This window comes from Terrapene carolina, unplaced genomic scaffold, assembly GCF_002925995.2.
Source record: "Terrapene carolina triunguis isolate 2854851 unplaced genomic scaffold, T_m_triunguis-2.0 Scaffold173, whole genome shotgun sequence".
Classification (NCBI taxonomy): Eukaryota; Metazoa; Chordata; order Testudines; family Emydidae; genus Terrapene; species Terrapene triunguis.
Window position 1 is genome coordinate 2,481,845 of NW_020664524.1, and position 22,761 is coordinate 2,504,605.

Genomic DNA, 22,761 nt, shown 5'->3' on the forward strand with positions numbered 1-22,761 from the left:
GAGGGGCTGGGCTCGGAGCTGGGGGTCAGGGCTGCAGGGGGATGGGGATGGGGTCGGGGGGTGCCCGGCTCAGAGGGGCAGGGGGTCAGGGAGGGGGGGGATGGAGTCGGGGGATGCCCAGCTCAGTGGGGCTTACCATGCCACTTACCCCCAGCTCCCTCCTCTCCCAGAGCGTCAGCGAGCTGTGTCCAGGAGCTCCTGCTGCTCGGCCCGCCGGAGCTCGCAGCCCCGCCCCCTTACCAAGCAGCTCTGAGCGGGAGGACCTCAGGCCCCGCCCGGGCCTCGCCGCTGTAGCGCTGTCCAGGGCCGCTCCTGAACGCGGCGTGCTGAGACGCCGGGGGATGGGCGAAGGCGGAGGCGAGGGGGAGCCTCCGACATTCTCGTGGGGGCCCCTGTGGGGCCTGGGGCAAATTGCTCCACTTGCCCCCCCTCTCTGGGCGGCCCTGAGAGATTGCACTACAGTACTTGTATGATGTGAATTGAAATATACTATTTCTTTTGGTTTTTTTACAGTGCAAATACTTGTAATCAATAATAAATATAAAGTGACCACTGTACACTTTGTATTTTGTGTTGTAATAGAAATCAACATATTTGAAAATGTAGAAAAACATCCAAAAATATTTAAATAAATGATATTCTATTATTGTTTAACAGTGTAATTAATCACGATTAATTTTTTTAATCGCTTGGCAGCCCTAAAATAAGTGTGTGTGTGTATATATATATACACACACACACACTAAATATTTCCCTCTCATACTGTTTAAATAGGAATATATAGTACTATAGTAAATAAAACGATGAGTTCACACTACTGTGGCTCTTTTGGATAATGATCGCTAATTTGGCTCTGGAACCACTGCGGTCTGAGTATCACCGCTATAGAGTTTCAAAGTATGTAATTCTAGCATTAAACTGCACTTCCCTTGCTGCACATTGTGCCAGATTCATCATTTTCCTGTGCAAAGTGAGTGTGCATGCTTTGCACTGGTGGAAATGACCAAGGCCAGATGTAGGGCACCAGCAAAGCAGGTCTGTTAAGTAAAGCAGAGTAATAATGAACATTTGCTGGTGTGTTTGTAGCCCAGCTAATAGGCTTCATGGTGAACTCAGCCATCTCCAGAATTGCAGTTAAGGGAGGCAGCATTTCAAATCCGAATGCAGCTGTGTTACCTAGTCCGTAGCAAAACTCCCATTGACTTCAATGGGGCCAGGATTTCCCTCAGGGCATGATTTGAGAAAAACAACATGCTTATGTCATTAAAGACGGTATCGTAACACATATGCACAAAGGGACATAAATAAGGGTGTACAATGAAGCCTTAAAGTTAGAAATTGTATGGAGTATACATGTATATTCTCTTTACACAATTCCTTCTTGTGAAAGATATATTTTGTTTCCTGCCACAGTGTGATTATAAAAGCACTATCCAAAGGTAACATATTTTTTCACCGTGTTGGTTTCTGAAATAAGCCTTCTGCTTCATCTCATCTGGAAAAAGGCAACAACCTCAGTAGGATTTTTTTCTTTTTTTCTGTAGTTTTGTGAAATGCCAAGAGCTGAAATGTCAGCTCCCATCTTAGTGCCTATTACGTTTCCCACCATAAACAGAGGTAGACAAATGTATGTTTGTTAGCAATTCACTCTCTCTCTCTCTCTCTCTCTCTCTCTCTTTCTCACCCACACACATACAGTCACAAAAAACAATTGTTTTGGGTCAAACCAAACCCAACATTTTTCAAAATTTTCAGGAAATCAATTTGAAAAAAATATTGTTGTGGGTGAAAATGAAACATTTCATTTGACAACCATTTACAATATTTTTACAGTGTTTTTTTAAAATGAAAATTAAAGGAACTTTTGAACCAAAAAGTTGAAACCTTTTGTTTAGAAAATGTTGAAACAAAACATTCCATTTTTTTCAGTAATTAATTTGTTGAAATCGACATGAATTCACAGAATGTTTCCATGTTGCCACATCTGCATTTTTCTCTGGAAAAAGTTATTGCAAAAAATGTTGCCAGCTCTGAACACAGTCCCCTCCACAGAACCAAACAATCAACTGTAATTTTATTGACTATTCGTAGCATTAGATGCAGTGTATTAACAACCTACCTCACTTCATTTTATTCTCCAAAGCGTTTCCTTCCTTGATTTGCATTTATGTCAAAAATAGCTATCCGATATCAGTATGTAGCACTTCAGGGGTTGAAGAATGGCACACTTCTACTTATTCTCTGCCCCATCTCTTGTCGCTAACATTTAGCATGATTAGGTTCTGTTTACATTAAATCCAGTTTCTTCCCATTCTGTTTGTTTCGAAGTTTGGCACAGTATCATGCTTTGAATGCTAAAGACATAGTAGCAAGTTTAAATGATTTTTAATTAGAGGTCCTATACAACCAGGGGGGAAAGTGAGGTCATCTTAGTTTTAATTAACTTGTCCCACATTTGGTAAGACATCCGAAGGGTCTTTAAATACAAGCCAGCAAGCCAAAACACCGGATACACTGCTTACATGGAGCCTGGTAAATATTGTGAGGTGCTCAGATACTACAGTAATGCGACTATATAAGTAGTAGAATCGCATAAGTATATGGTCAGCATAGTTTTAGGCCAGAATGATCACCTAGTCTGACCTCCTGCATAACTCCAGAAATTTCTGCAGCAAGCCCATATCTTATGGGATATCCTCTTATTGTTGGGGACAAATTCAGATCTAGTGTAAGATCCTGTTAACACCAGGTCTAAAATGGCCCATGGTGGAATGTGACAGCATCAAAATGTTGTGAAGCCATCACCACGGTGCAGAGTTTATCCCAAAGGGTAAACATTTTGAAGAAGGCCTTGCCAGGGAAAATCAAACCTTACCTCTTGGCAACAGCACATGTGGCAAGAAAAGGATTTTTTTTTTTTTTATCAAAGCTTCCAGTGGGCTGCTGTTAGTCACCAAGAATAAAAAAACATTGCACAACTTTCTATCAAGGACTTGGCAGTGCCCTTTTTTAAAAACACAAGAGCATCGTTCGTTTTAATCTCCTGTCTGGCTGCAGCGTACGGGATACAGCTGCAGTGCGAGGTGGCTGGGCTGAGAACAGGAGCCCATCCTGGCAGTGACAGGCAGCTACAGAACCTGCTGCAGGGAAGTCACTGCTGTTACTTGGTAATGCGGAGCCATGCCGCATGCTGCAGAGTTACAGCCTCTTCGTATCCAGCACCAGCTCCAAAGCACTTCCCGTGTTCCCGGGGCGGCAGAGCTAGTGTGGGGATTCTGCCATCTCTTTGCGTTATGTTTTCCCTGACATGTCAGACTCCTCAGCTGAACCAGAGTTGAGTTTCTCTAGTTGCGTCCCTTTCCTAGCCCCACACAGGGCAACTCTGAAAAGACCTTAGACCATGGCGAGGCTCAATGCAGGGTTGTTAATAGCAAGAGCGGGGCATTCCCTGTACTCCAGCTGGTGCCCTCTCTTTCCCCAAAGAGCCTTCCCATGGATTGGTGGGTGGGAAGGGACAAGCGACTCTTTGCCAGCCCCTGAAGACCGAGGGGTTAGGTACAGGCCAGCCAGTTATCCCCTAAAAGGGGGAGGGCATAGGAGATCATTTTTGTCCCCTCTATCCCCAGCCCAAGGAGACACACAAGAAGATCAATTGTGTAGCCAGAATTTGAGGAAGGCTCCTGGCCCTACATCTGTCAAATGGGAGCAGCTTTGGGGAACGGAGGGTCCAGGATGGGCCTTACAAGAGTTTTGAACTCCACCCCCAGCAATTTCAAATTGTTCCCTCTTGTACTTTTCTCATTTGGCTGTGAACGTTTAGCACAGCTCCTCACTGTACAACCAGCGTACGGGTCATTTTAAAATGTTTAAACTTGTCTATTTTGCCTTTTGATGGAGGGAACAAATCCAAACCAGTTGGGGCGTGCTGCTCCCATTAGCCCATGCATATGGAACACTTCACATAGCAAACAGTTTGGAACAGAATCCTGGATCTTAACACTCCTGACCCCGGGAGAGGCTCAACCTGAAAAGGCACTTGGTGGCCTAGGCTTATAGGTAGTTTTAAAGATTGCTGTGCACAGGTCTTGTACAGCAGGTGGCCTGGGAAGAGACTATGGACCAAACATTGAACATGGTGCCAGCAGGGAAATCAGGTAGTGTTTGTAATGTTTATTTCTATTTTTCTGTTGCTAACAGTTGGCTTTCAGCTGAAACTGTTAATTCTTTGATGCTGAATTAAAAAGTAACCCTAAAAGCCACCCAAACTGAACTTCATGAATGCCCTCCACCATGGCCTACGCAGTGGGAGAAGGGGAGAGGTGCATTAAATGAAAGAGTCTGTTTGATTTCCAGGAGGCATGGGAGGAAATCCTCAGGCACACTGGTTTGAAAGTCGTTTTATATTTTGCATAGCCTGACGGATTGATTCAGTCCACGTGTCCCTTGTACGAGGTCCAGGAGGCTGTTTTCTCCTTTCTGGTGGGAATGCTTCCCAGCCAGGGGGCCTCTGGCTTTGAATGCCACAATAATACAAGTCATAAGATTATAGCCTCACTTTCAGAGCCTTCATTCTCCAGCTAGTCTGAATGACTCGAACATGCGGCTGATTTAACCGCTTTGCTGTGCATTTGTCTCCGTGGCAGTTGTCAAAGGGTCGGCCTGAGACACTTAGTCAGTCTGGCAGAGCTATGGAAGCCAGACCATGCACAGGTGTTGAGCCACAGGCAGGGGATACTGGCTGCAGAGCAGTGCTGCTGCGATGAATTAGTTGAGCCTTTCAGTTCTTGCTCCATGTGTCTCCCAGCTGAGTGGGCATTCAATGGCGCATTCCCTTTGATTTCTTTTCAGTCAGACATCATCTACCAGAGTGTGTTTGAGCTGATCCACACGGACGATCGAGCCATGTTCCAGTGTCAGCTGCATTGGTCCCTAAACCTGCCTCCATACAAGGAACCGGAGCGAGGCACAGACGGTGAGTGACCAGGGCTGAGGGAACACAAGACTGTTTGTGCAGTGAGAGCCATGACTACTGCTGCCTCAATGAGCTCTACAGGAAAAGCCCCATGGAGACTGACAAGCCTGAAGTGCTAAAGCAAACAAGGGCTGTAAAGCACAATGGGAACTGCAATCCCGTTGGGAACCCTGGCCTTACATTAGAGCCCAGCCTATGAAAGGCGGGGGAGGGGGGAGCTGGCAATGCAATTTGTGGCTGCTTTGAGCAGGTTGCTGTTCTGAAGAAAACTTATTCTTAGTGGGAGAATCAAATCTGTTTCGACGGGCTATGGAGAGCCAGGCCAGTTAGAAAGGTCAAGGAATGGAGGAGCCAATAAACTCGTGCCAGTGTGTCTAAGCTGGGTCTACCAGCTTGTTTAAAATGGAAACAAAATTTCTCGAGAGAGAGAGCCAAACCCACTCTTCCCTTCTCAGGGTGGTGCAGGGTTTCCATTCATGGCCTCCCACAGAATGGGAAGCTAGACCTCCACATATGGCTCTGAGAAGAGAGGGGTAAGAGCCGGGGTATAATATCTCTTTGTCTCCATGCCTGACCAGTGCCCATAAGAGTCAGTGGGAGTCTCTGTCCCAAGAAAACCTTGAAAAAAATCATGAGGCAGCACCTAGATCTGATGCATAAGATTGACTTTCCATCAGCATGATGGTGGCACTGCCGCCCACCCAGAACATCTCACGGCCTTTCCCAGCAGAACCCCGTACACAGAGCAAGCAGGGACGGCAGCATAGATCCCTGTGAGCCAAAGGAACCATTGCACAGCTCCACCTCTGGCAGCTCCCACGGGGAACCCACCACAACACCGAATCATAGCATTTAAGGCCAGAACGGAGCACCATCTAGTGTGACTTCCTGTATGTCACAGGCCAACACCAGCACCTGTACACTAAACCCAGCAACCAAAATTAGACTAAAGCGTGACAGTCCATGGTCTGCATAGGCAGAGAATAGGAAGGACCGAGGTGCATCAGTGCCCGAGTCCTCATAGTGGCAGGGAATGTTCTCCTGCCTGGCCCTGCCAGAGCCTTCAAAAGAGCCAACAATGCTTCTTGGGCAACAGGGTGAAGGCTGGCTAAGAGCTGCCAATGCCTGAGCCCTGTCCATCCCTAGGAGATCATCCATAGAAGAGACCAACAGAGTCCTAGGCCATATCCAGGCTGAAAACCTGAAGGACTCAGATGAAACTCAAGTCACCTGGCTACATCTTTCAGAATGACCCTTCCAGCCAAAGGGAAGGTTTGAGATGGGGCAGCAATGCCCAAGGTGAATCATGTTCAACAGGCTCATCATTGCACCTCAAATGGCTCAACAGAATGAGGAACTAGCGTGAAGGGTACATCTACACAGCAGGTGGGAGGGCACTTCCCCATGTGGGTACACAGACGTGCGCCAACTCTGCTGGAAAATAGCAGTGTGGCCATGGTGGCACAGGCAAGGGCTTGTGCATACCACCTGAGTACAAACCTACCCCACCCTGGGTACATACTCAGGTGACTACACACCCTTGGAAGCACTCTTCGAGCTGGGGTGTAGACATGCCCTAAGACAGTAGAAAAGGCTTGCTGATGTAGCCATACTGGTATAACTATATTGACAAATCCTTCTCGTGTTGATGCAGCTTATACCAGCTAAAGTGTGCATTTGCTGATATAGTTTTTATTGTATTTACACTAGGACTTTTGTCAGTGTAGATATGTCATAAAAAAAATCACCTGCTAACCCTCATTACTGTACTGACAAATATCTAGTGCTGGCCTGGCCTTACTCTGCGTTTCCTATGCTTGTGTAGATCAAGACCATGAGAGAATTTACTCCCAGCGGGCTTTTTAGAATAGAAGCTCTCTTTAGTTACAAAAAGGAGAGACCAACAGCGAATATGTGTTCTCCCTCATTGGCATCACTCTGGTCTATGTGGTATATGCCTGTGAGGCAGGAATTGCTCCCTGTCTGCCTTTAAAGCCATGTTTATTACAACACTGATGAATTAGTGGCTAAATACTGTTTGAGATGCCCGCTAAAAATGCTTGCGGCACTAGCCCTGGGACTGACTGTAATCATGTAGGTTTGGCCATATTTATTTATTTTTTTTTTTTTGAAATAGGAAAAAATTATCAGACCATATTATGGGCTGCTAATTTCTTCTGACAGATTTCACCACCTAATTTGAAGCTTCTGGGTTCACATAAGCACATAAGCAGTCCACTGGATGTCTAGAGCTGATGTAAGAGAAAACAACTCTCTTGCCTTCATTGGCTGGCATCCACCTACCCGAGCTTAGATGATAGCCTGTAGGCCCCCATCCTGCAAAGACTTAAGCACGTGCATGCTGACTTCAGTGGTTACAAACAGTATAGAAAGCTAAGCATGTGTCTCAGTCTTTGGAGAATCAGGGCCTTAGGGTGCGTCTGTGTATATGCATGATACATTATTCACAGGCATGAAACTTTAAAAGGGCTGAATTAATTTCCAATTTAATCAATTACAGCACCTTATTCTGTTCTGGGCAGAGACAGTGCCTGGCAAGCTTGATGCCAGATCATCCCTCTCAAGCCAAGTGACAGACCCCAGAAAAGAAGCACTTGTGCTGGGAATGCCAACTGACTCTCACACAGTGCTATAATTAGGGGTCTGCTCAGCTTCCAATGTGCTCGAGTGTCTTCTGAGAAGACGAACGGGAGCGCTGCATGTGTATGGAGAGGAGAACAGGCTCCAAGAGGCTCGTTCATTCCAAACAGCATTGCCCAAGCCTTTCCTCCAAGCCTGGTGGCCATTAAGGACTCAGCATAACAGGAATGTTCTGAAGTGATTTCAAACCAGATGAATACATTCTCTCTTGTTTTGGTTTGGTTTCCCAGCCATGCCTCATGTAGACAGCAGCACCACCACCATGGATGACCCCCAGCACCTGCCACCTGAGAATTCCTCCTTCTTAGAAAGAAGCTTCATCTGTCGCTTCCGTTGCTTGTTGGACAACTCCTCAGGATTCCTGGTAATCCAGCCAGCAAGGCATTTGGGCTCGGATCCCCAGAGAGATTTAGGCACCTACCTCTCAATGGGAGCTAGGTGCTTAAATGCCTTTGAGGATCTAGGTCTTGCTCCCTTGCTGCACTTGCCCCATGACAGCCACACCCCCGGGAACAGACTCTGAGCCTGGCTTCTCGAGTAGGTGCTAGTTTCTGCTGTGGGGTGGTGCAAACCTGACCAGAGATGATGGGAGTTGATGGGGAGTATTGGGATATTTCCCCATTCATGCCACGCTGTGGAGAGTCCACAGAACTCTGCCAGGCTCAAGCTTCCTCTGGACATTGGGATTTTGAGATGAGACAGTAAGAGGAAGGATGGCCTGGTGGCCAAGGCCCTGCCCTGAACCTCAGAAGAACCATGTTCAACTCTCTGTGTGCCCTGGGGCAAATCTCACTGTGCCTCTGTTTCTCATGTGCCCAGTAGGGATAATGGCAGCGTCTTATCTGTGAAACAGGGATAATTTTCCCCAGCTCACGAGGGATATATTCAGTAATGTCTGTGTGGTGCCCAGATGCTACAGTGGTGGGGAGTTGAATGGAGAGATTTTGATATGAATGATCCATGTCACTAGTGTATATCTTTGTCATCCCCACTTTTTCCTTCTTCCCCAAAGGCCTTGAATTTCCACGGCCGTTTGAAATTCCTCCATGGGCAGCAAAAGAGAACAGAAGATGGGACCCTCAGGCCTCCCCAGCTGGCTCTGTTTGCCATCGCAACTCCGCTCCAACCACTTTCTATCCTGGAGCTTCGAACCAAAACCTTCATCTTCCAAACAAAACACAAGCTGGACTTTACCCCCGTGGCCTGTGATTCAAGGTATGGCACAGAGTCGGGGCCAAGATGCCACATGCCCACAGCTCTCATTAAGTTTGCTGAGGATAGAGGCAGACATCATGCTATAGCTGCTAGTACTGCTGTTGTAGAAACAGAGAAAACAGTAGATTGTAACCCTGGCCAAATGCCAGATTAAGTGAATAGAGAAAAGAAAATCTCCTATGCAAACTTTGTCTGTTGCATTACAAATAACCTGCATTCGACATAATGACATTCAAAGGGACATCATCAGGTTAAAACCCACTGTGTCTCAAAACATATTTCCAGCTATCGGCATAGGCTGGGATTATCACAGCAACATAAAGAAGTTAGGTGCCTGTCCATGGGCCAGCTGCCTCCTAAGAGCTTGCTCATGGCCTGCGGTCACTCTGCAGCATCCCTGCCCCGGTTTCCCTTTTGTTCAGTTCTGAGCCTATAACTCAAACTATCAGAAAAACTCTTCTCAAGTTCAGCAGTTCTCCCTAGACTCCCAAAACAGAGTTCTCAAATCTTCCACATGTTCCCACTCCTAGTCTTTCCCGCCAGACCTTCTCTGCCTCAAATCTTTCTTTTAAAGACTCAGGGTCCCCTTCCAGAGCCTGCTTATGCTCAGCAGTCTCTGTAGTCTTTCCCATTTCCCACTGTAGTCTCTCAGTTCCCACCTGCTTCCTCTGGGTTTCCTGCTGGAGCCTATTCACACCCAGCAGCCATTCCCTGCCTTGGCAGGTGTCTGCTGAAACCTCTCCCTCCAGCCCCACTCTTGTTCTTTCCCGCCATGAGTAAGCAAGCTAAGCAAGCATGCAGACATGGGACCCCCTGCTTCCTGCTGCTCCTTATCGAAGAATCAGCTCCTCCAAACCCTGCTGGTTCTACTAATGAAACCCCACGTCCCATCCCAGCTGTGGAAGGCAGGGCTAATTGTATGGGCCTGGACAGCTCCAGGCCTCTGGCCGTTAAAGGGGCTGGCCACCCTGTTACAGTGCCCAGCTCCCACTGAAATGCAGTCGGAGTTGGGCAGCTAACTCGGGCTCCTTTGAAAACCCAGTCACGGTTATTTAAGGGCATTACGTTTACTTTACAATTATTATTGCTCTTCTACCTTGTCCTTCCATGTAGAAGGCATCTTGCTACAAATGCTCAGCTTGGAGAACATCCAGAAACACCTTTAAAGCAGTGGTCCCCAAACCGTGGGGAGCGCCCCCTAGGGAGGAACATTCAGGGGGGTATGTGGTGGGCCAGCCCCTACAGGTAGCAGGAAGGGAGCGCCATGCTTCTGTCCCCGCTCTGCTCCCAGACCAACTCCACCCCCAGCCTTGCTCCTCCCCCAACCCTGTTCAACCCCCAGTCCCGCTCTGTCTCCAGCCCCGGGCCAGCCCCCATAAGGGTTGGGGAGAGAGCACCATGCCCCCAGGCCCAGATCCGCCTCCAGGCCAGATCCGCCCACAGTTCCACTCCACCCTCAACCCCAGCTCCACCCCCATCCCAGCTCTGCTGTCATTCCCTCTCCATCCCAGACCAGCTCCTCCCCTATCCCCAGTCCCGCCCCAGGCTCTGCCTTCAGCCCAAGCTCCTTTGCTGAGGGAGCCTTGGCTGTGCAGTAATGGGTGGGAGGAGCACAGGCAGATTCCATTACTGGTAAGGGGGCACAACTGGGAAAGTTTGCGCACCATTGGTCTAAAGACAGAGGTGCAGGGAGAACGTACTGAAGATGACTCTTCCCAACTGTTTTTCCGTGAAGTGAGCAGAGTTGGATGGAACTTTTTGGCTGGAACATTTTTCTGCTGGAAAATGTTGATTTGCTGAAATCAAAACATTCTACAGGAACTTGACAAAATTTCAGTGGAACCCAGCCAGGGTTCAATCCAAAACCTGGTTCATACCAGCTCAGATGTCCTGCTCTTCGGCAGCCAGCCCGCTGGGCTGAATGGGAGCTGACTGGCTAGAAACCCAGGCTCAGATGCTGGCAGTTCCTTGACAGCCCAGGCTTCCAGGATCCCCAGTCTAGGGTAGCTGCCTGGGCAGGCCCCAGCTCCCAGGCTCCCCGAGGAGTTAGAAGGCTGGTTTCCTGTCCAGGGCAGCTCCCTGAGAACCGGGGCAGCCCAGCAGGATGGCTCCTTGGATAGGCAGGTTGCCTAGTTTCCCAGCTGGGGCAAAAACAACGAGGGGTCCTTGTGGCACCTTAGAGACTAACAAATGTATTTGGGCATAAGCTTTTGTGGGCTAAACCCACTTCATCAGATGCATGGAGTGGAAAATACTGTAGCAGGTATAAATACACAGCACATGAAAAGATGGGAGTTGCCTTACCAAGTGGGGGGATCCGTGCTAACGAGCCAATTCAATTAACAGTAGAATACCAAGGGAGGAAAAGGGAAGAATACCAAGGGGCAGTCATTCTGCAATACCTGTAAATACCAGCTGGGGCAGTCATTCTGCAAAAAAATTTGAGTTGATTTTTCTTTGGTTTGTTTTATCCTGCTGGGGACTGAAACATTTTCAAAATCCCAAATTTTTTCACAGAATGGAAAATGCCTCTCCACTCAGCTGGAGGGATAACTGTGGGTGGGCTAAGCCCACCATAGTTTTCCCTGTTATCAGATAACTGCACAGATTAGGTTAAGCCCTAGCTAGTGGACCCACATAGCTGTGTTCTGCATTCATCCTTGGTCCTAAAAGTTCCATGAACTCCATTTCTTTTTTTGTTTGTTTTATGTTACAGAGGTGAAGTTGTGCTGGGATACACAGAAACTGAGCTCTGCATGAGAGGCTCCGGGTACCAGTTTGTCCATGCTGCAGACATGATGCACTGTGCAGAGAATCATGTGAAAAGTGAGTTTGGGGCCGAGTTGTAAGATCAAAGATCCCAACTCAGCTAACATGATTGTATTGTCCTATTTTATGCAGGTCTGGTCTACTCAGGGAAAATTACTGGCATAATTATACCAGCATAATTATAGTTCTTTGTATGCTGGTCCCTTTGTGTATTCCACATGTGGATGCGCGCCACGCGACTGAGTCTGGAAGTTTTTCCAGGCAGTGTCCAATGACCTGCACATGCACAGTATCTTCCCTCGTGCTTCCCAACCGAAGATATAGGGGGCAGTGCGGGTCGATACCTCTCCACTTCCCTCTTACGGCCGCATGGCCTGAGTCAGAATCCTGTCCTCCTTCGCTCTTGCAATCTCAAGAAGAGTTATGGTACATATTGGCTGCAAATAATTATCCTGTAGTTTAGAAATCTTAGTTGTACGTCATATAGTTTAGAACAGCTTAGTAAACCCCTCCCCCCAGTCGGGGACTGTCTTTGTCTTGGGGACTATGCCCAGGTTCCTGGGATTCAAGAACTGCATCTCCTGCCTCCGCTTTTTTTCCATCAGCGATGATCAACGGTGACTCTACTGTCTGGGTGAGGCGCATAGGTTTGAGAAGTGTCCTTCCTGCCCAGAACCAGAGAGGCCCAAGGAAGGACTCAGGCTGAAGAAGCACCTAATGGAAGAGGCTTTGAGGCCCTGCTTTGATCTGGGCCAGAGGGACCTCCCTGTACTTTGGCCTCAGCTGACCAGCAATGCCCCTCCAAGCACGAGCCATGGAGCAGAGCCACTGGTACCAAAGCCCAAGGACTCAGGACACAGGGCTCCCCATGTAAGTAAGAAACACACTCATGGGCATAAGGGCAGATCCCCGCAGTGGACTGCCCACAAGGAACATGTTTGCTCCCCAAGCCATGCCTGGTCAGGTGAGACATCGCATACAGATCCCATGGAACTGGCGCCAAAGCCCCCTGCGCTGGAGGATAAGGCAAAGAAGAAAAGGGATCCATCAATCCCAACAGTGAGCACAGTACCGGGTCAGAAAGACAGGCCAATCCCATCCATGAGTGCAGGTCCGGATGTACCATTGGTACTGCCTCGGCAATTCAGAGAGTGGCCAGCTCTGATGGATAAAGCGGGTCCCTCTGGTGCCTTAGTGGGAGCTCCGCAGACTCTGGGCGTATGGAGAATTTTCTGACACCAGAGGATGTCTTTCTCCCCCACCCACAGTCTCCACTTCTGTCGGGCCCTGCAGTTCTCAGGGAAGTTCTTAGCCGGGAGGCCAAACTGTTGCTGCTGTCACAGGAGAGACCCCATCCCGATCCATCGGACAGGAGCGTCTCAGTACCGACAGCACCACCATTTCTGATGGAACCATCTTCAGACTCGGAGGAGTCAGAGGCAGTAGCTCCACCGATATCTCCAGGAAGGCGCAGGAGCCCAGACAGACAGCCACAGCACCCCGATCCTCTTGACTACGACACCCCCCTGCCCAGGGACACCTGGTCATTTCCCTTGGGTATCACCACAACCAATAAATTCCTTCTTCTGGCTGTACTGGGGCCCCTGGGATCCTCATGGCAGATGCCCAGAACTTTCACAAGGGTCCTACCATTCTTCCCCCTCTCGTTAGCCAGTTCCATTGGTGTCTGAGGAGGAAGAAGCAGTGCCGGTACTGCCAGTTCTGAACGGAGCCTCCTCATGACTGGACGACGTGGTCATCCAGTTGCCACCCTCTCTTCAAGATCTATTCCAAAGGGTGGCCGATGACTTGCAAATCCCACCGGAGGAGGCCTAGGGCCCCCAACACCATCTCCTGGACATCTTACAGCCACAGGGACCATCTCGTCCAATAAACGAAGCCATCCTGGGACCGGCTAGAACGGTTTGGCCTGCTCCAGCATTGAGTACCCCCACCCCGCAGTGAGCCGAGAGGCATTGTTTTGTACTGCCCTGTGAGGTAGCAGGGCTCCCTGGCCACTCTTCCCCCTCCTCCCCCCGGTCCCACTGTCTGTTGTTTACCTTCTTTTCTCCCCCAGTTGGCGGCACTTGGGGGAGTTTTCTGAGGCAACCGCACATGGGCAGAGGGTTAGCTCCTCCTTTTCCCTTCCCCTTGCAAAAGAGGAGGATCTGCCTGGAAAGAGGCCCAGTCTCTCAGCCAGCCCCTGGATATTCAGCTCTAAGGGGTTAATCTCCTAGAGTCTATTGCTTCTATTGCTCCTTCACAGGGTTTGCCTTCTACCACTCTTCCTGGGGCATATTGCTTTGCTGTCAATCAGGGCGGCTTCGGGAGTGGTGCGTCTTGTGGCTGTTCCCTCCTTGGCTAGGACCAGCAGTCTTTGGGTGGAGCAGCCTTATTCGTGATCACTGCCCCTTCCTATGGTAAATTCCCCCTTTTAAGCTCCTCCTCCTCCAGTCTGAACAAGTCTTGAAGGTGCATCTTGTTACCATGGAACCGGCCCATAAGAACTCGTTAGTTTCCTTCATATCAGAGTGATGGTGTGTCCCTTCACATACCTCACCCCTCAATATGGGAAGGCCATTTGGGGTTGGGTTGTCTCCATCGCCAATCTCCCGTGAAAAGAAATTGGGGTTTGTGTGGTCCTTTACCGCTCAGTGTTGTACTCGGAAACTATAGTGTTGTAGTGCAAGCTACCATCTCATCATAGGAGGGTTCATATCCCCCGTTGTCTGGATCCAGCATAGGGCCGCATAATCAATGATCAGGGAAAAGGGGCTACACAACAAGTAATACCTGAGGGTGTCTACTGCCCATTGGAAAGTTAATACTTCCTTGTCAATAACTGAGTATGACTTTTCCCTAGGGAATAGCTTCCTACTTAGGTATAGGACCAGGTGCTTTTCTCCTTCAAAGTCTTGTGAGAGGATGGCACTGAGACCGACATTCGAGGCATCTGTGTGTAGTATGAATTCCTGAGAAAAATCAGGGCTGAAGAGCACAGGTGCCCGGCATAGTCGTGTTTTCAGTTTCCTGAATGCTTCCACGCATTTCCTATTATAATAGATTTTCTTAGAGTTGTTGTCAGGGCTGGCCTTACCATGAGGCAAACTGAGGCAGCCGCCTCAGGTGCCAGACTCGGGGTGGGGAGGGGGGAGGAGTGCCACTAGGACTCAGAGTGTCTGCTGCTGGTGCATATGTATTCTCTCTGCTCTAGATGCACAAAGATGGTGGAGTGCTGTGCTGGAGGAAGGAGGGCACAAGAGACATAACAGGCAGGCAGGAGAAAAGGTGAGAGGGAATAACAGAAAGCAGCAGGAGCTGCAGGGAGAGAGAGGAGGAGGAGCCTCTTATGTACCTCTCTAGCAGCCCCAGGAGCCTGGACTGATTAACACCAGTTTCTCAGGGAGCTTCCTGTTTCCTGCTGCTTCCCTGAACCCACTTGAGAAGAACAGGCGGTCAACTGAAATAGTGGGAGCCAGTTAGGCCCTTAAGACTCTGATATCTTCCCTCACTCAACCCCTGCTACCAGCCTGCTTATTTGTCCCCTTCAATTGAGTGTTGAGAGCCACTATAGCTGGCATAGAACAGCAGTCATGAGTGAAAGAATACTGTTTTTGTTGCAAACTCATCCAGTCTAATGTTCTAGCCACATTGGGTACTACAGGAACAAAGGATGATCCAGGACTGTGGACCCACTTGAGCAGTAGCCTGAGGGACTTCCTTGTACTGCATGGGCCACAGCAAGTGAAAAACTTCATGTTCCCCAAAGACAATGAAAATAGAAGTTTCCATCCAACACAGTACTGGCATGAAATCCCCAATGGTGACAAAGTGGAGAGGCCATGGTTATGTACTCAAAAACCCAGAATGCTGCATACTGTTTTTGTTGCAAACTCTTCCAGTCTAATGTTCCAGCCACATTGGGTTCTACAGGAACAAAGGACTGGAAAAATCTGCTAGAAATCTGGCATGCCATGAGAAGGCAGCAAATCACCAGAGAGCATTCCATAGGTGGAAAGAGCTTGAGATGAGACTAAGGTTAAAGGCCACCATAGATGATCAGCATCAAGAGAAGATGCATCAGAGTCTCTTTACTGGCTAAATGTTCTGAAAAGGCCCATTGCCGTTGTGAAAATACTTGCTACCCAAAACCTAGCGCTGCGTGGCACTTCAGATCAGCTGTATGTGCCAAACAATGGAAACTTTCTTAAAATTGTGGAGCTGATGGCTGAGTTTGATGCTGTACTCCAGGAGCATCTAAGAAGAGTCACCACCCAAGAAATGTACATACACCACTACCTTGGAAAAACAATTCAAAATGAGATCATACTGGTGGCAAAGGTGGCTCTCCAGGTTGTGGTGGATGCAGCTGATACTGCATCCCGGTCCTTGGCCACAGGTCTGGTCATTCATAGAGACTCTTGGCTCCAGTCATCAGGTCTTCCCAGAGAGGTCCAAAATACTATTCAGGACCTCTCTTTTGATGAGGCCAATCTGTTCAATGAAAAGACAGATGAGTCTCTGCATTCCCTGAAGGACTCGAGTTCCACCCTGAGGTCCCTGTGAATTTGCACTTTAGTCCCTAGGAGAAAACATCCATAACATCCCTTCAGACCACAGCTTCCTTCCTCATACTACCAGCGTCCACCTGAACCTCATCACCAGTGACCCAGATCTCAGAGAACCCTTTTCTAGGCTCCAACCCCTACCACAGGGGTAGTCAATTATTTTTTGTCAAGGTCCAAATTTCTTGGTCAAGGTATAGTCAAGGTCCAGACTCCAGAGAAAATAATAATTTTAAAAAATGATAACAATGATAAGTAAATAAAAAGATTTTGGGGTCTATTCAAAAGCAGTGAGTGGTCCAGATTTGGCCTGTGGTCCACCTATTGAGTACCCCTGTGCTGCCACATCCTCCACATCCTCCACTTACTTCCAACCGCAGGCCAAATTCCACTTTTGACATACAGGTCAAGACCTGCATACCACTACCGATGCCGCCTAAGGTGCCATCCATCATCTTTGGAGACCACCTTTCTTTTTTCACCCACAGTTGGAGCAAGATCACCATGGACAGTTGGATTCTAGAGATTATCTATCATGGATACTCCATAGAGTTCCTTTCCTTCCCTCCTCACAAACCTCCCACCTGCCTCCCTCCCCCCCCCTCCGGGAGACCCCTCCAACCAATTGATTCCTCAACAAGAGAGAGACTCCATATTACACTGGGGCGCGATAGAGAGTATCCCACCTCAATACCAGGGAAGAGGATTCTACTCCCTATATTTCCTCATCCCCCAAAAGAGCAGAGGGTGGGAACCCATCCTGGACCTTCGACAGCTGAATATCGTTATCAGGAAGATGAAATTCAGGATGATTACACTGACATCATGGCCTTCAGGAGGGAGTGTGGTTCAGACGCATATTTCCATGTGGACATTGACCCATCGCACAGGAGGTTATTACAGTTCAGGATTGGCCAGCAGCACTACCAATAAAGTGCCTTCCCCTTTGGTCTTGCAACAGCACCCAGGGTCTTCACAAAGGTGTTCATGGTAGTAGCAGCCTAAATGCGACACCAGTGACATACGGTGTTCCCATAGTTGGACAACTGGCTTCTGGTGGGACAATCCTGACAAGTGGTTGTCTTCGCAATAGAGACTCTTTGGTGCCTTCTTGCCACCTTATGTGCATAAACGAAGACAAGTCCACTTTGTCACCCATACAAACAATACATGTCATAGGAGCAAGGCTGGACTCGATCTTGGCATGAGCTTTCCTTCCCATGGAAAAGTTTTGCATGATGAGCAGCCTGATTTCCCACATTACCCACAAGCCCCGAAGTATGGTTCATTGGTGCCTTTCCCTCTAGGGCCATATGGCCTCATATACCTCTGTGACACCTTTCATCAGGCTCTGCTTGCGGGGCCTACAAGCTTGGCTCCACTTGACCTACCAGCTGACTAGGGACCACATCGCCTCCCCAGTCACCGTTCCCTCAGGATTGCTTGCCTCTCTTGCTTGGTGGTCAAACCCAAATAGTGTCGTGGTGGGGATCCGCTTCACTCCTTCTATACTGAGAGCCACCATTGTGACGGACATCTCCGTTACAGGATGGGGCACTCATTTGTATCCTCACACAGCCCAGGACACATGAACACCACAGGAGGGACAGACTGCATATAAACTCACTGGAACTCAGAGCAGTCTGCCTAGCCTGTGAAAATCCCTGTGTAAATCCTATCAGACAATATAAACAAACAGGGAGGAGCGAGATCTCATCCCCTCTGTCTGGAGGCAGTCAGACAGGGGAACTGGTGTGTCAGAAATCAGGTTACCGTACAGCCACTTACCTCCCTGGCACTCAGAACTCCCTAGAGGACAGACTAAGCAGAAGTCTCTCCACAGACCATGAATGGGAAATACATGACGCAGTTCTGGCCAACATCTTTACGCGGTGAGGTACTACCTTATGGGGTACTCTTTGCATGCCAGACGAACAGAAAATTTCCCATGTATTGCTCCAGGGGAGCCAGAGGCAGTGACTCTCAGGGGGACTCTCTCCTGCTCCCCTACACAGGTGACCTCAGATACACCTTTCCGCCTATTCTCCTCAGACTGCAATTTCTTCAGAAGATTTGCCAAGATGGAGCCTCCTCCTAGCTCCCAATTCGCCCAGACAATTCTAGTTTATGGATCTGCTAAGGCTGTCCACACGCCCGCCCATCATGATCTACCCATTCCAAGATCTCCTAACCCAACCTGAACTCACTCCACCTCACCACCTGTTGTTTGGATGGGCATTGGAAATAGAATGCTCATGCTCTGCCTTGGTCCAGGAGATCCTTAACCAAAGCAGAAAAGATTTGACCAGAGCGTGCTACCAAGGCTAAATGGCATAATTTCTCAAGTTGGATGGATCACCACCACCAGTCCCTTGGCACTCCAGTTATCCTCGACTATCTCCTTGCCCTAACATCAGGGCTTTTTTCAGCAAGAGTCCAAAAAGACTGAATATTTTAGAAAATATAGAAGATACACTGGGACTGAAGTTCAAATTAGTCCAACCTGGGAAAACCCACTGGCTTTCTCATGAGTGATCCTTGGCTGTTGTCTTAAAATTACTCCAGCTGTTATTACTGGCTTTGGAAAGTATCTACCAAGATGGGATGGATCTAAGTAGTGAGGCTGGTGGATTACTTTTGCTACTACATTCAGAGAAGACTATTCCCATTCTCTCACTCTCGTAAGTCTACTATTGAAACCACTTGGGTCATTAAACAATGCCATCCAGGCATCTGCTACAACAGTAGTAGATCTTTGTCCAGCAATAGAAGCTACATTTGGATCAATCAGAGAGCTATCCATTGAAAAAGTACTGGAAGAAGCAAAGACTTCAGTCCAGAAGTTGACTAATGAAGGCATTTATATTGAATCCTTAAGTGAAGAAGACAAGAAGTGTTTGTCAAGACAACTGAAAAAGTACACAGACTTATTCACCCACGAAAGCTTATGCTCCAATACTTCTGTTAATCTATAAGGTGCCACAGGACTCTTTGTCGCTTTACAGACTTGATTCTTAAAAATCTACAACAGCGACTTCTAGATTCTACTCAACCTCTATGTAGCTTTTACAGATGCCTGTCCTATAAAACACCAACAGTTGAGTGGAGTGAGGCACTACCAGCAATGGGGCTGCCATGTGATCAGGACAGAATAGAGAATTTGAACACAGAGTGGAATATAATATGACGAATGAATTCAGATTTGACTTCAACTTCTTTTTTATCATCACTAGTCGCTCGACCCGATCTTTGTGTTCTGTTTCCTGGGATGAAAGAAGTAGGAATTCATCTCTTGCTACTCCCAGTCACAACAGCTACAGCTGAGCGTTCGTTTTCATCATCGAATAGAATTTTGTGTTCTGAAAGAAGTCGCCTTCTGCCTGATCATGTGAATGAACTAATGAGCATATCGATTGAAGGAATGGAAGTACCGGACACACGAGAAGCCACCAAAGACGAACGCATTGCATTCAAGAAGTTCATTAACAGAATTGTGCAAAATTATAACAAGAAACCAAGAAGGATGTAGACGTAGTGCTTCATAGAAGGCTTGAGTAGCCAACTTTAATTTGTGTGATGATTTTAAAACATGAGTTAAATCTAATAAAATGGTCATGAAGCATTTTTTAGTTTTTACTATGGTGCCATGTACAGCCCACCTTCACCCTCACAGTCTCACCCCTCATCGGCCCTGACACACGCACCCCTGTAAATTCGAACACCCCCCCCCCATTTCAATTCCTGGGGAAACCACTGCTGTGTAAGGTGAGTGTGCCATCATGGTCGTGAGTTCATTGACCCTTCTGGCTGAAGGGATGTCTACTAAGAATGTCACTTTCATGGACAGGTGGGTCATGGCACATGTTGCCATGGGTTTGAAGGGCAGGCCTGTGAGGGTTGACAGGGTTGACAGGATGAGGCTAATGTTCCATTGGGGTATAGATGTGGTCTATCATGCTGTAATTTCTTCAAAAACCAGCCTGCTCTCTAGGTTGCTGTTCATCCAGGTTTCGCGACAGTCGATTTGTTTTTATTTTGGTGAACAATTTATAGACATACAAAAGCAGGCAGATTGGGCGATAGTTCTTTAGATTTTCTCGATCGCCTTTCTTATGCAGCAAGATGGTATTGGACTCTTTCCAACTGGATGGTATCTTCTGGATTTCCAGGTAACGGCTGAACCTTTGGGCGAGAGCTTTCCAGAGTTCCTGACCTCCCGCCTTAAGCACTTCTGCTGTCAGATCGTCCTTGCCTGGAGCCTTGCCCTCTTTCATTTGCTGGACTGCGTGACGGACTTCGCTGATGAGAACTGGGAGTATGTGTTCATTGGTTTGTTGAAGTGATGGCATTGGGACGTCTATATGGGATGCAAAGAGCTGGGTATAGAAATCACTGCAGATTGCCTCCATCTCTGTTCGATCGGTTACTGATTCTCCATCCTTGTTCTTCAAAGCTGATAATGATGACCTATACAGCTCCAGTTCCTGTTTGCATTTTTTGAGACTTTTACGATCTTCAACAGCCTGTAGGAGCTTTTCGGTTCGAAATTTCTCGAAGTCTTCCTTCAGCTTCATTCGTATGAGCTTGCAGAGAAGGGAGTACTCAAGCCTGTCACTGCCATTTCTTTTCATTTTCCTCCTCTTCTCCAATAAGGTCTTTGTCTTCTCCGAGATTCTTCCACTAGCTCTTTTTGACAAACCAAGCTCCTCCACTTTTACCAGTTATAGCATTGGAAAGCTTTCCTTCTTCGTAAGCTTTTTTCCAAGAGGTGCACCAGTAGCCATCTTTTGTAACTTCAATAAATGGGAACACTTTGACCGACAAACATCGGAAACTGCCTTTAGCTTTTGGAGACACTGTTTCTTCAGTAGGTAGCTGTATTTGTGCTTCGGGCTGGTCGTATGTAGATATACCACTTGAACCTTCAGATGACATGTTGATATATTCTTGGTTCTTGATGTGTTCTTCACTTTGGTTAGTTTTTGAGGCCTTTGAGTGGAAAAATTGTTGTATTGTTTTTTGTCTTTTCATTTTCACTTTGACCTGCAACATATAAAAGAGATATGTATAAAGTAAATGTTTTGTTAGGATAATGCAAATTTAACATAAGGATTATGCACGTTACACCAAAACACATAATAGGTCTAGATTTCTAAAAAAATATAAATAAAAAAAAAATGTATTTAATTTAAATTGACTTTTGAAAAGTAAGCCATCATGGGATAAGAGGGAAGTCCTCTCATGGATCAGTAACTGGTTAAAAGATGGGAAACAAAGGGTAGGAATAAATTATCCGTTTTCAGAATGGAGAGAGATAAATAATGGTATCCCTGAGGGCTCGGTACTGGGACCATTACTGTTCAACATATTCATAAATGATCTGGAAAAATGGGTAAACAGTGAGGTGGCAAACTTTGCAGATCATACAAAACTACTCAAGATAGTTAGGTCCCAGGCAGACTGCGAAGAGTTACAAAGGTATCTCACAAAACTGGGTGACTGGGCAACAAAATGGCAGATGAAATTCAATGTTGATAAATGCAAAGTAATGCACATTGGAAAGCAATCTCAACTATACATACAGAATGATGGAGTCTGAATTAGCCGTTAACACTCAAGAAAGTGATCTTGGAGTCATTGTGGATAGTTCTCTGAAAACATCCACTCAGTGTGCAGCAGCAGTCAAAAAAGCAAACAGAATGTTGGGAATCATTAAGAAAGGAATAGATAATAAGCCAGAAAATATCATATTGCCTCTATATAAATCCATAATACATGCACACCTTGAATTCTTTGTGCAGATCTGGTCACCCCATCCCAAAAAAGATATATTGGAATTGGAAAAGGTACAGAGATGGGCAACTAAAATGATTAGGGGTATGAAACAGGAGGAGAGATTAAAATGACTGGGAATTTTCAGCTTAGAAAAGAGACGACTAAGGGGGGATATGATAGAGGTCTATAAAATCATGACTGGTGTGAAGAAAGAGAATAAGGAAATGTTATTTAATCCTTCACATAACCCAAGAACTAGCAGTCACCCAATGAAATTAATATGCAGCAGGTTTTAAAAAAACAAAAGGAAGTACTTCTTCACACAACATACAGTCAACCCGTGGAACTCTTTGCCAGGGGATGCTGTGAAGACCAAAACTATAACAGGATTAAAAAAAGAACTAGATAAATTCCTGGAGAATAGGTCCATCAGTGGCTATTAGCCAGGAAGGGGAGGGATGCAACACCATGCTCTGAGTGTCCCTAGCCTGTTTGCCAGAAGTTGGGAATGGGCAACAGGGGATGGATCACTTGATGATTCCCTGTTATGTTCATTCCCTCTGAAGCACCTGGCCTTGATCACTGTCGGAAGACAGGATACTGGGCTATATGGACCATTGGTCTGACCCAGTATGACCATTCTGATGTAAAAATTAATTATAATAATAAAAATGTTTAGTACAGAAACTGCCCAACATAATGACCTCTCAAGATAGCAACAATGTGAGATAACAACCTTGGCAAATAATGCATTTTAAAAATCTTGGCCTACTAGGAAACATATTTATATAAGTTTCCATTCCC

General features: G+C 47.1%; 1 protein-coding gene across 3 annotated transcripts in view; it reads left to right on the forward strand.

Annotated features, from left to right (window-relative positions):
* The window catches only part of LOC112102680 (aryl hydrocarbon receptor-like), a 54,285-nt gene that overhangs the window by 23,160 nt on the left and 8,364 nt on the right, over positions 1 to 22,761 (forward strand). For all 3 annotated transcript variants that reach the window (XM_029912056.1, XM_029912057.1, XM_029912058.1), the window contains exons 3-6: positions 4,849 to 4,972; positions 7,864 to 7,997; positions 8,646 to 8,848; positions 11,565 to 11,674. In XM_029912056.1, the coding sequence (XP_029767916.1) occupies positions 4,849 to 4,972; positions 7,864 to 7,997; positions 8,646 to 8,848; positions 11,565 to 11,674 (571 nt within the window). The remainder of the gene's footprint in view (positions 1 to 4,848; positions 4,973 to 7,863; positions 7,998 to 8,645; positions 8,849 to 11,564; positions 11,675 to 22,761) is intronic.